Consider the following 13,171-nt stretch of genomic DNA (forward strand, 5'->3'; position numbering starts at 1 on the left):
TTTAATTTCCCTGGGGGATTCTCCCCTGCCCCAGATTAAAAAAAAAAAAAAAAAAAAAAAATCTGTGTTGCCTTTTGTGAAAGTTGACAGAATCAAACATATCATCTGTGTCAATTCATATTAAATCCTAAACAGACCAAGCAAGGAGAAGGCCGTGAAGCAGATGTTTCTCATGTGGGTACATCTAATAACAGGAAGTACCACAAGGACTGCTAAAACTACAACCTTGCACAAAGACTATATTGCATACTGCAACCTTATACAAGGACTAGTTCTGTGTGCATGTCTGCCCAGGCACTGCCTGTCCAACCTAACACTGACATTACCCTTGTTACTGATTCTGGTAGCAAAAGCTAACTGTCCCAAAACAACTCACAGAATCCCTCCTTTAAAAACAACAAAACAAAACAGAAAGAAAACACACGTCTTATACTGGGTACATGCATGCACGCGCAGGATCCTGACATGCTGGAGAACCACAGGAGGGACATGGTAGCACAACCACACTCACACCTTGTGAAGGGTGTTTCTTTCTGTGTCATGTGCACATACACTGTATCATGAAGAAACCAATCTTGTGATCCCTTACCTCACTGCACATGGCTATAGTTTACCATGGCAAGCATATTCTACAATAGACATCATTCTCTCTGTCTCGTATTTAGAGGCTGACAATTCCCTTCCAAATCACTTCTGCCTTCTGCACCTCTATTACAATATCATCACTCAATGAGTAAATCTGCCAGAGCGTAATTCTTAGATCAAACCAGATCTTTTTTTCCTACTTTCTCCCTTAACACTATTGCTTCCAAGCCCTACTGAATATATACTTTTTCCATTGAGAAACTAAAATGAATGCTAAGTGATTTCAAGCTTTACACAGCCAGGATGCCACTAGGTAGAGTTTTAACAGTGATCAAAAAGCAAAATAGTAATGTAAGACCAAAACTAGTCTCTGCCATTGTTTCATCACCATACTTCTTAGATAGACATTAGGAAGACACTCACTCCTTTATCATAGAAACATATAGCTTTTGATCAGCAGGTAGTTAACAAAGTTAAATTAAGTCAACTAATGGCCTTATACAAAATACCAAAGCACAAGGTAAGTATTCTCTAAATTTTAAGTTTTACTTGCTATTGTCAAAAGATTATTTTTAAAAAGTTTATCCAACCCAATTTTATGCAAACTATCTCATAAATCACACTAAAAGGCAGACTATAAAAACCAGAGAAATAGCAGAGAGCATATGTATAGGCAATTCTTCTTTTTTAGCATTGGTCTAAAATATAAGAAATTCACAAGCTGCAGCTACTAATGATCTATGGCAATGATTACCCTCAGAGTTTGCCTAACTACATATATAAAACAAAACAGCCCACAGTAATCAGGCATGGCAAAAAAGAATGCTAGAGTCCAGTAATTTAGTAGACTTTTGCTTTGTATCATTAGTATCTTATAATACACAAACCAACAAGCAAATTATTTTGAAGTCATTATTATACAGGGACTTTCATACAAATATTCTTACAATATATTTCCAAGTATTTTATATTTACACCTCTTTGTGAACAAGTTGAGTATCACTTATGTGAAATGTTTGGAACCAGCGATGTTTCACATTTCAGAATTTTTCTGTGGATTTTAGAATTTTTCTGTGGATTTTAGAATATCTACATATATATAATAAAATATCTTACAACAAGATCCAAGTCAAAACACAAAATTCATTTATGTTTCACATACACTTTACATACATAACCTAAAGGTTGTTTTTTTCTATGCAAAAATGTATTACGTCTTTTTTGACAACCTAATTTTATACACTATTTTTTTACTGCAGCATTTCAAGTGTGACCTGTCAGGTGAAGTCAAGTGTAATTTTCCACTTATGGCATCATGTCAGCATTCAAAAAGTTTCACATTTAGGACCATTTCATATTTCATATTTTCTGATTATAGCTATATAGGTTGCTATGTATAGTAGCCTTTTTGTTTATTTCTCCTGGGAATAGAATGCAACTTAGTGACTCATCTCAAAGACACATTCCCCCTCCTGGGGAAAAAGAAATAATGTTGATAATTAATATAAACTCAGCACAATTACTAGAAACATAAAGGTTAGAATACTAATTTCCTAACTCAAATTACCTTCTGGACTGTTCCATTACCTAATGTATGAGTAAGGAAAAAATTCATGGGAAGGATAACACCACAGCTCCTGTCCCTAAGAGGGGAAGGGCAGAAAAGGAAAAGGGTATGAGTCAGTAAAAACTTGGCCTTCCTTGTCACAAGACCAAGGACTGGCAAACATGAATTTAAAGAATATAAAGACCTCGGGGACCAGCATGTGGTGAGGCGGTTAAAGGCACTGGTCACTCTCACATGGCCAACATAGTTTGAGTCCTGGACCTGGTGGTTTGCTTTCTCACATTGCCTCTCTTCCTCTCTCTAGTCAAATTAAAATAAATAAATGAATTAATAAAATTAAATAATTCTTAAAAAAAAAAGAATAAAAAGACCCCATTTTAATTTGTATCTAGAATAATCGAAATTGCTATGCACGCTCTAAAATGCAAACACAGATACAAATTTTACCAGGGCACCACTTATTTTAAGACATATTTTCTAAATAAAGTCGAAGTGCCACATGCCAACGAATGAAGATGATCACAAATGAGAAAATAGTCCCTGACCTAAAAGAACTCAAAATCTCATGGAAAGAAAAATAGGTAAACAAGTATATTAAAAAGTACTAAAACAATGTTATGACTGCAAAGGGAACACAGAGGCCTGTTTGGACAAGTCACCGGGGCTGAAGTACATAATAAAGGTGGTGATTTCTCAGATAAAGAGGTAGAGAAAGAGCAACTCTAATGAAGTTACTGCTGATATCACAGCACGGAAATAAAACAGAGTCCAAACAGCAAGACACAGGAGACAGCCAAGTTCTGCAGTACTATTTTCAGTCTAGGATAAATTTAAAAAGGAAGCCTAAACACTTTATATAAGTCTCTGGATTAAAACAGTCCAAGGTCCAGACAGACGGACTTAAGTAAAATTTTAGAACAAACCAAACGCTATATATTTAGGATGGGGGGGGGGAAGAGTAGGAGTAAAATGGATAATTACCTCCTTTTGTAGTATCATTCTGGGCCTGGATGCCGTGGTGCAATGAATTATGAATGGCAGAAAGAAGATCTGCTGCTTGAACCATCAATTTCTGAGCTTCTGCAACAGCACTGGTCTAGCAAATAAATCACCAAAAACATTCTTACATATTCTTTCTTTCACTGAAATATATACATTAAATAGGAAATCCTATAAACAATAATGAAATTAAATGCTTGCTGTAATGACACTGGTTTTAACACACTTTTCACTTAATACAGGATGCCGAGATCCTGTTAGGATAGAAATAATTCTTTACCTAAATTTTATTTTTATTATTTATTTATTTATTTTGGAGAGGTTTTTGCTATAGGGCGCGTGCGCTCGCCAGACACAGAGAGAGAGACATAGAGACAGAAAGCGAGAAATCACCCCCCCCAGGGGGGATGGCCACACCACAATCCCTTCTCCTCCATTCTCCTCTCGGGATCTTGGGCACGCATGCACACGTGCCCGGCGTGAGTTTTAAAGCCACTGGGTCTGGGACGCGAACCGCGGTCGACTACGTGGGAGTCCAGCGACATAGCCATTACACTAACTACTGGTACCCCTTTTACCTAAATTTTATGAGATCCATTAAAAGAAAAAACAGGGAACATTTCTGGCTTATTTTACTAATATTATTTTTTAAAATAAAAACCAGAAATGCAGTCAACTGGATAATGGAAAAAATAATTTAAATAACTCTACTATGTCATTTATCAAGATAGGAGGTGAAATAAAATTATAGAGGTTAAATCAATGGCAAAGGTCTATACATCACTTACAAACTATTCACAAATTAGCCTGTAACTGATTTAATACAAAAATCCACGAATGAAAAAAATATTCACTATCAAGGGTTTGCTTTTGGCTCTACAGAAATCTAACAGTTAATCATCTAACTAAAGGGAAAAAATTGGCCAATCTAAACTTCCCATTTTTACTCTCTCCTTTTCAAGTCACAAAATATGACAAAGCAGTTTATTTCTATTGTTTTACTTATTAATAAGTTATATAAAATATTTATATTAACAATAGACCTAGATATGTTATGGAATAGAATGTAAAATTCATGTGACTGTTTGAGAGAAACTTTTGCTCATGGTTACTCCAGTGTAAATGCACCAAATGTAGAGTGCTGAACATACGACACCAGGAACACCTCAACAGAAAAGGCTCAGACTTAATTCCAAGTATAGTAAACGCCCTTACCTCTTTCTTAGTAAAGGCTATAAGCACTGTCAGTAAAACACGAGTAAATTTCACTCTGCTGAATACTGCTAAACATTGTTGGTGCTAAAAAACAAGAAAGGACTAGAAGTTAAACAATACAAAGACCTTCATTTATAAATATCTTATTTTAACTCCTAAGACTCAATGCTAGTAACTCATTACATTACACACACCTTCACTTATAAGCTTTGTAGAATACATAAAACAAAGCCTATTCTTTTGAAATAAAAACATCAAGTCTCTACAGCAACAGGATTGAATTTTTTCTTCCCCTAAGTCAAAAATTACGCTAATGTCTCAAAACTGATCTAATTAATGTTTAAAAAAGAACTGGATAAAAAGTGCTTTACACAGTCAGATAACTTAGGATCACAACAAAGGTTCAGCAACTTTTCATACTACCCAAGTTCTTGAGCATTGCCAAGCCTTCAGGCATCATCTGTAAAAGATCATTTTTTTCTTCCTACCTCACAGGAATATTGAAGAGTTTTGAAATCATGTATTTGAAAGAGCTGTATTATCATTCTATCAAAATAAATACAAGGGAAATAAAATCCCTTGCAGTGTCCAATTTTTAAAGAAATACCTTAAAAAGGGCTTCCATAAATTATAACGCAGTTCATAAAACTACAACATTAAGAGGTAGACTTCTCTGATATTATCTACCAGAAAATAAGTTCAATTACTTCTAGTTCAACTTCTGGATCTCTTTCTTCTCCTTGTCGACTTCGAGTACTCTAAAAGTTTAAAAAAGGTAAATTAAAACAAACACAAACCTGGAGAAGTATTAGGTAATAAAAGTGTAAGTTAAAGCATTAAATTAAGTATACACAAAAATCTATTTTCAGGAAAAATACAGACAAAAAACTGAGTCCAATTATTTCCCTGCTATATACAGTTCATTTTGATAGAAATGATAAACATCATATAAAAGAATCAAGTATTGAAACAGCAAAAGCAAAAAAACCAACAAGCAAAGGCATATTTTACTTTCCTAGGAAAAGATCTATCAATTCAAATTTGTTATGCTCTCAGAACCAACCTTTAAGGAAAAAATATTAACCTTTACAGAATCATATAAAAATAAGCTTGCATGTTCATTCCTATTTTATACTCAAATTCCAAACATCTTGTTAAAATTTAAGAATTACGGTTCACTATTTTATTTGACAAAATTCCAGGGCAGTACCACAGCAAGATCTGACGACATGAGTTCTTTAAGTAAGACTCAAACAAGTTATTAAACTCCTCTAATCTGTACTTTCCTCACCTAAAAGTAGAGCACTGTGTGTATTTAATGGCTTAATTCACTGAATAATTATAAAAATCAAAAAAGAGAATGTAATTATAAACATTTTTTTTTAAAAATGACAAACAAACTTAATGAGTATTAAAAAGTAGGAAAATATAACTTTTTTCCCTTTAAACTCAATGAGAAGCAAATCATTATGGTCATACAGCTGTGAGATATCATCTAGGAGGCTTACACCAGATTTAGAATGCCCTCGTTTACTAAATGTGCCTACTGCATTCCAGACCCTGTACTAGCTATTAAGGATACAAAGATGAAGGTAGCCCTTACCTTTGAGGAACTGAAAACTCTAGTGGGGAGAAAATACTATTCTTAAAATAGTATACCAAAAGTCATAAACACTGATAAAAAATTAAAAGAATGGAAAAGGTTAAATTTTCAATACTTTAAACGACCACGGTTCACGTCCCAGACCTGGTGGCTTAAAACTCACACCGGGCGCATGTGTGTGCGTGCGTGCCCAAGATCCCAAGAGGAGAATGGAGGAGAAGGGATTGTGGCGTGGCCATCCCCCCTAGGGGATTTCTCGCTTTCTGTCTCTATGTCTCTGTCTAGTGAGCGCACGCGCCCTATAGCAAAAACCTCTCCAAAAAAAAAAAAAAAAGAAACTCCTCTAACAGTCTTCAAATTCATTACCAAAAACACAACAACAACAACAACAACAAAAAAGAGCATAGTGGGGCCACAAGAGGCACAATGGTGGAAGGCACTGGACTTCCATGTGGTTGACCGGCGGCTTAACACTCATGTGATCATCATGTGATGCACATGTCATGCATGCCCAAAATCTCAAGAGGAGAATGGAGAAGGGATTGCGGCATGGCCACACACCCCCATAGGGGGTGGGGGGAGCATGATTTCTCACTTTCTGTCTCTGTCTCTCCAGTGAGCATGCATGCCCTAGAGCAAAAAATCTTTAAAAAAAAAAAAAAAGAAAGCATAGCATTAAAAAGAGATAGGTGAGTCTATCGATACAAGCTATTGTAATTAGTCAAAGATAAACAGGCATTTAGAAGAAAAAAAAAAACCCTACACCAAAAAAACACACAAATATACCTTTACCTTTACTCTTCTTTGCATGTCATCTTCCACATCTTTTAGCATGCCTAGAAAGAAAAACAATAATTTTAAAAAGGAAACAAATCAAAACTTAAAACCCGTGAATTAAGTTTTAATAAATGGTTTCACCTGTAACTCGAAGATCTGTCACACTGTTAGCCATTTTAAATCCATAAGTCATAGACTGAAAATCTTCCTACACAAAAAAAGGGAATAATTAGGCTCATGAATAGTAGCAAACTTTTCTATTTCTCTTACAAAATCACTATTTGTTAAGGAAACAGAAATGGAATGTCATCCTGCTTATCTAAATATTGCTACTATACATCCAAGGTTTCATTATAGCCATACACTTAAACTACCATAGTCTAATTCAGTCTCTGTCCTTACTTTCAAGTGCTTATCCTTAGGCAATTTAAATATATCTATGTTTAGTGTGTTTATTTGTAAAATAAAGGTAATGATTATGAAAATATCACAAATAATTCCCACTTACAAAGTATTCCTAGAAAAGAAGAAATACAATAATTACTATTTGATGATAGGCTTACAAGACTTAGAAAGACATACTTCAAAAATTACTAAAGGCCTTTTTATATACCATTACACTAAAAGGGTTAAGACTTCTAAAATAGAATTATTCAAAATAACAGCAAAACCTTGTCTTACACTCAGCTCACCATAAATAAGAAATCTTCATACATAGACCCTGTTCTCAAAATCATTTTCCAAATTATTTTACTGCTGAGTCATTAATAAATTATGTTGCTGGACTCACTTGGAAGAAAACAAATTTAATATCAGCAGAATGATTTGATTAAGAAGTCTTAAGTCCCACTAAAGGAGAGTTTCTGCCATTTTATAAGCCCTATAGAAATGCAGATAGAAATTTAATACAATGGAATAATAGGTAGTTACAGAAGTGGCCAGAACTATAGCAAAATTTCTGGATACCTAACAAAAACAGAGAACACTAAATTTATGCCAGGTACCATAGCTCATAAATAGAAAAGGGAAAAACAAACAATGAAAAACACATCATCACTGGTCTCCATGCTTATCCTACAACAGGCGTGAATAAGAGGGCTTTTCAGAAAGTTTATGGAAAATGCCTATCATGAAAACCTACGCATGGACCTTAAAAAAAATTTTGTACTAAAAAACCACTCCCACTTTACTTCTATTTTCCTGAACTTTTTGAAGTCCCCTTGCACAGGGTCAGTGCAGTAAAAAATGTTCCATTAAAAACAAAACAAAAACAAAACAAAACAAAACAAAAAACTAGGTTGGTCAACACTGTGTAGACAAAAAAAAAATACCTCTAAGTCCTACCTTGTGAATTGTTAATTTGCCAAGAAAAAATCACTATCTTTCTGGTAGTGTATCACAAATTCTCTCTCCTTAACAAATATAAGCCTCATAACAAGAACTTATCTCAGTCCCTGGAGAACTGAGAGTCACATAAACAGACTGCTACCACTAAAAAATCACTCTTGGGCCAGCTGGTGGCAAGGTAGTTAAGGTGACTGGATCCCACGTGGTCAACTGTGTGGTTCAAGTCCTGAATCTAGAGGCTTAAGAAACATGCTGGGGGGACCAGCAGTTAGCGTAATGGCTATGTCGCTGGACTCCCACCTAGTTGACTGCAGTTTGAGTCCCGGACAGGGTGGCTTAAACTCACGCCGGGCACATGTGTGTGCATGTCCATGATCCTGAGAGGAGAATGGAGGAGAAGGGATTGTGGCATGGCCATCCCCTCTGGGGGGTGATTTCTCGCTTTCTGTCTGTGTCTGGCGAACGCACGTGCCCTATAACAAAACACACTCAAAAAAAAAAAAAAAAAAAAGAAAGAAAAAAAAAAGAAACATGCTGGGCACATGTGTGTGTGCACGTACCCAAACTCCTGAGCGGAAGATACAGCCATCTCCCGAGGGGATATTTTCTCACTAAGTTGGGAAAAAATACTCTTGAAGCACTAAGAAGGGAAGGACAAAAATCACAGTGAAACTAAGGAGAGGAGACTAGTAGATATATCTAATAATCTGAGCAGGAGCTGATGGTGATTTAGACTGGGACTGTTACAGTGAGAGGAGTAAAAGTTGTTGAAATCGGGATATATTTGAAAGGTAGAGCCAATATAATATGCTGATGAACTAAACATGGGTATGAGGTAAACTACACAATTAGGCATCATTTTTACATTTTTGGTTGGAGAACATGACAAATGATGGCACCATTTCCTATGAAGGGGCAGACTTTATAAGGTGTAGGTTTAAGGAAAGAAACAAGTTATACCAAGTTTGCAATTCCATGAGTCACCCAAGCGAAGATTTTGGGAAGGCACTTGCTTGAGTCTACAAGTTAGGGAAGAAAGTGGGACTGGAGTTGTAAATGTGGATATCATCAGCATATACTGACAGTTGGTATTAAAGGCCACCAACCTAGGAAATCAACAGATGGAGCCCAGATACACTACAGCAACTAAAGATGCAAGCACAGGAGCTATCCTAACCAGTGAGGTAGAAAGAAATCCAAGAGACTGCGGTACTAAGAAAGCAAAGAGAAAAATAAAAGTATTTCGGAGTGGCTAATGATGAGCCTAACGGGTCTAATGATGTTACAGGCTGGAGAGGATGCAGTGAGAGCATTAGCCAAATGGAAAACTACCAGTTTCTCTGTAGTAGTCATGAAGAATGACCATTTGGAGTAGGAAAGAGAAGACTGAAAGACAAAGTAAAATAAGCACATAGTAATAACTCATTCAAGGAGTTTTTGGTGGAAGAAAGCAGAGAAACAGGATTGTAGACACAAGAAACCATAGGATCAAGACAACTATGGTATTTTGTTTTCAAATGAATGACATTAAAACACATTTATAAGCCAATAATAATCTATTACTGAAGAAAAGACCAGTATACAGAGATTCTGGCTATAAGAGAACATACTAAGGAAGAGTAGAGCAGAAAACTAAAACTCATCTGGCCAAGTCAGGAGAGTAGAACCCACATTTAAAGATAAGTAGGACTTGGGATTAGGAGATGGCATAATGGTTACATTGCTAGACTCCCATGTAGTCATCTGTAGTTCAAATCCCAGACATAGCAACTTAAACCTCATGCCAGGCGCGTGTGCGTGCACGCCCAAGATCCTGAGAAAATAGAGAAGGGATGGCTGCGTAGTCTCCCCCCGTGGGGTGATTTCTCACTTTCTGTCTCTCTCTCTAGTGAGTGCATGTGCCCTATACCGAAAAATCCTCCCCCCACCCAAATAAAAGGTAAGGACTTTTCTCTGAAAGGACAAGGGGAAAAGAAAAAGCATAAGAGCGAGAAAGATAATGCGGAATTACCATAATATGAAATAATTAAAGAGAATAACATAGTCACAACCAGCTGAACTGCAATATGCCAGGGGAGAATGAAAGATAAGCAACGAACTTGGGGCCAGATTGTGAACAGATACTCTCAAGGATTTTGAATTTTATCAAAGTAGATAATAGGAAAAAAAATGTTGGACTTGTGGCTAAATGTGGTTATTTCTAGTATACCTCTTTACTAAAATTAAATTAAAAATTTAAACCCAAAGGGACAAAGAGAATGGAAAACACATAAAACAACTTTTGGAAGATAGAAAGTAAAGGTACAAAGATAAGAAACTTACATGAGTGAGAAAGCTAAACAAATGCAAATAAAAAGCAAGGGCAAAGAAAACATTCAGGAATTAAAGATATCATATACCTTTGAAGGTAGAGGTGTGAGGCTACAAGAAGCTAGCATTTAAGCAAGAAGCTCTTAGATTCTCTATCCTCAACCAGCACAGCACAAATAATCCTGCCATTTTCTGTCCAGCACTTGCCACAGTACTTCACACATGTTAATTAAAAGAATAAATAGCATGAATCTGAGCTAGGCAAACTTTTTCTTAAAAGGCCAATTTTATATTTTGACAGCCAACTGATAAAATGTAAGATATTATTCAAGTACTTATGTAGCCATTTGAGTATAACCATTTAAAAATGCAAAAACCATCAACAGCCATAAAACACACAGGCAGCAGGCTGGGTTGGCCTGCAGGCTGTAGTCTGCTCATCTTCAGTTCACTAGACTTCCTGAGGATTTAGATGTGTGGTATGAGAGAAAGAGAAGAATCAAGGATAATTCCAACGCTCCTCGTCTACATGGCTAGAAGAATGGAGAAGTTCCAATTTGCTGAGATTGAGACGACTACACGAAGAAAAAGTTGAGGGCAAAGAGAAAATCAGCAGCTCAGTTTTGAAAATGTTCAGTTTCAAAGACATCCATGTAGACATGTAAAACAGGTTGTAGCGTATATGAATGTGAGGTTCAGGGAGTAGGTCTAGGTTGAGTATACAAAGAGTAGGTCTAGGTTGAGTATACAAGTTTGGTCTTTATCTGGAGAGACAGAATTTGAGAACATGAAATTCCATGAGATCATCAAGAGAGTAAATATAAAGAAGAGGTGTGAAATGGAGCCTGAGCCATGTCAATACGGAAGACACTGACAGTGCCCACTATTTAGCACCTGAAATGTAGCTGGTTCAAACTGAGATGTATTGCAAGTGTAAATTACATACCAGATCCAGAATATTTAGTACAAAAAAAGAATGCAAATTATCTCAAAATTTTTAAGTCAATTTTTATTGGCAATATTAACTACTATTACTTTAAACTCACATGTTATTTTAGATATATTGCATTAAATGAAATGTTATTAAATTTATTTTATCCACAACTACTATAATATTTCAAATTATATATGTGGTTTGCATTACATTTCTACAGAATAGCACTGATATAAAGAATGAGATGATAGACAAGAATCACCAGTGAGGTAAGAAACAAAGAAAGGCATCCATCCTACAAGCCAAGTAAAGAGTTTCTTTTGAATGGAGCATTCTTAGAATGCTCATAGGTCGGTCGGTCGGTCTGTCTGTCTATCTATCTGTCTGTCTATCTATCTATCTATCTATCTATCTATCTATCTATTTTTTTTTTTTTTTAGGTTTTTGCCATAGGGCACATGTGCTTACTGGAGACAGGGAGAAAGAGATAAAGAAATCACCCCCTGGGGAAATGGCTATACCACAATCCCTTCTTCATTCTCCTCTTAGGGTTTTGGGCACATAGGCACATGTGCCCAGTGTGAGTTTCAAGCCACAGGTCTGGAACTTGGACCACGGTCCGCCATGTGGGAATTGAGCTCTTTTAACCATCACGTCACCTGCTGGCCTCAAGACCAAATTTTAATCATGGTGTTTACTGAGGCCTTCAACAACCATGACGATACTACCCCTTTGGTGGAAGTGGTGTCAAAAGCCTAACTAGAGTTAATTCACTAGAAAAATAGAAGAAACCAGTCAGTATAGACACCTCTTTTAAGAATCTGGCTGAAGGGGCAAGCAGGTGGCATGGAGGCTAAGGTGCCTGACTCTCACATGGCCCGTTGCACTGTTTGAGTCCTGGACCTGGCAGCTTGAAAAATCAAGCCAGGCACACCCAGAATTTCAAGAGGAGAATGGAAGAGAAGAGACTGCACTGTGGCAATCCCTCTGGGAGTGATTTCTCACTCTCTCTCCTTATCTCTCTCTGGCAAACGTACATGCCCATAGCAAAAACTAAAGAATCTGGCTGAAAATAACTGGGCTATGAGCAAAAGATCAAGGACAATGTCATGCTAAGAAATACTAGTTTTAAGATAGAAGGACATAAATAATTTTGTATGTGGATGTGAATGATCCAGTAGAGGGTCAAATCCATTATACAAGGGATATAGGGTAGAACTGCTAGAGCAGTTATGTCTGAATATAAGACAGGGTATGAATCAAAGCACAAGCAAAGGGATCACCCTTAGATGGGCATACATCAGGCTTATCTACACAACAGGAGAACAACAGAATGAAGACCATATGCAAGTAGGTCAAAAGAGAGCTTCTACTGGATTGTCAGGAAAGTCACGATGCATTTTTATTTTAGCACAGAAAATACATCATGATGTTCCCGACAACCTAATATTTATAAAGTGTAACAGGAAGCTAGATCATATTCTTAAAATGACTATGGTGAAGTGTCAAAAGCCTAAGGACAGCGGGAATGAATCAACTAGGGAATGTAATGATAGGTAATATTCAAGGCTCACTTAAAATTAGTGGTCAAGAACTGGAAGTAGAACTGACCAGTGTGAATGTATTTTTGTTCTATTCTGTTCACAGCGGGTTGTGTAGGCTTATGGGCAGAGTAGGCAAAGGGTCAGATTTAACTAGGATATAGGTAGAGTAAGGCAAGAAAGGGAGTCAAAAGTATGTGTAAGGGAGTGATATATAATGAAGGAAGATATCAATGAGTGGAAAGGTGATATGAATGAATTGGAGTCCAGGTGAGGATGGAAAAACTGTTGAA

The 13,171-nt window shown here is 36.5% G+C and overlaps 1 protein-coding gene across 3 annotated transcripts in view; it reads right to left on the bottom strand.

Annotated features, from left to right (window-relative positions):
- NAA35 (N-alpha-acetyltransferase 35, NatC auxiliary subunit) overlaps positions 1–13,171 on the bottom strand; it is an 86,583-nt gene that overhangs the window by 42,702 nt on the left and 30,710 nt on the right. For 2 of the 3 annotated variants that reach the window (XM_006139850.3, XM_027776409.1), the window contains exons 7-11: positions 6,888–6,954; positions 6,762–6,805; positions 5,074–5,124; positions 4,367–4,450; positions 3,134–3,248 (exon numbers count right to left, since the gene is read on the bottom strand). In XM_006139850.3, coding sequence (XP_006139912.1) covers positions 3,134–3,248; positions 4,367–4,450; positions 5,074–5,124; positions 6,762–6,805; positions 6,888–6,954 — 361 coding nt within the window. The remainder of the gene's footprint in view (positions 1–3,133; positions 3,249–4,366; positions 4,451–5,073; positions 5,125–6,761; positions 6,806–6,887; positions 6,955–13,171) is intronic. The other variant, XM_006139851.3, reaches the window with a different exon arrangement.

Source organism: Tupaia chinensis, unplaced genomic scaffold (assembly GCF_000334495.1).
Source record: "Tupaia chinensis unplaced genomic scaffold, TupChi_1.0 Scaffold000007_1, whole genome shotgun sequence".
Classification (NCBI taxonomy): domain Eukaryota; kingdom Metazoa; phylum Chordata; class Mammalia; order Scandentia; family Tupaiidae; genus Tupaia; species Tupaia belangeri.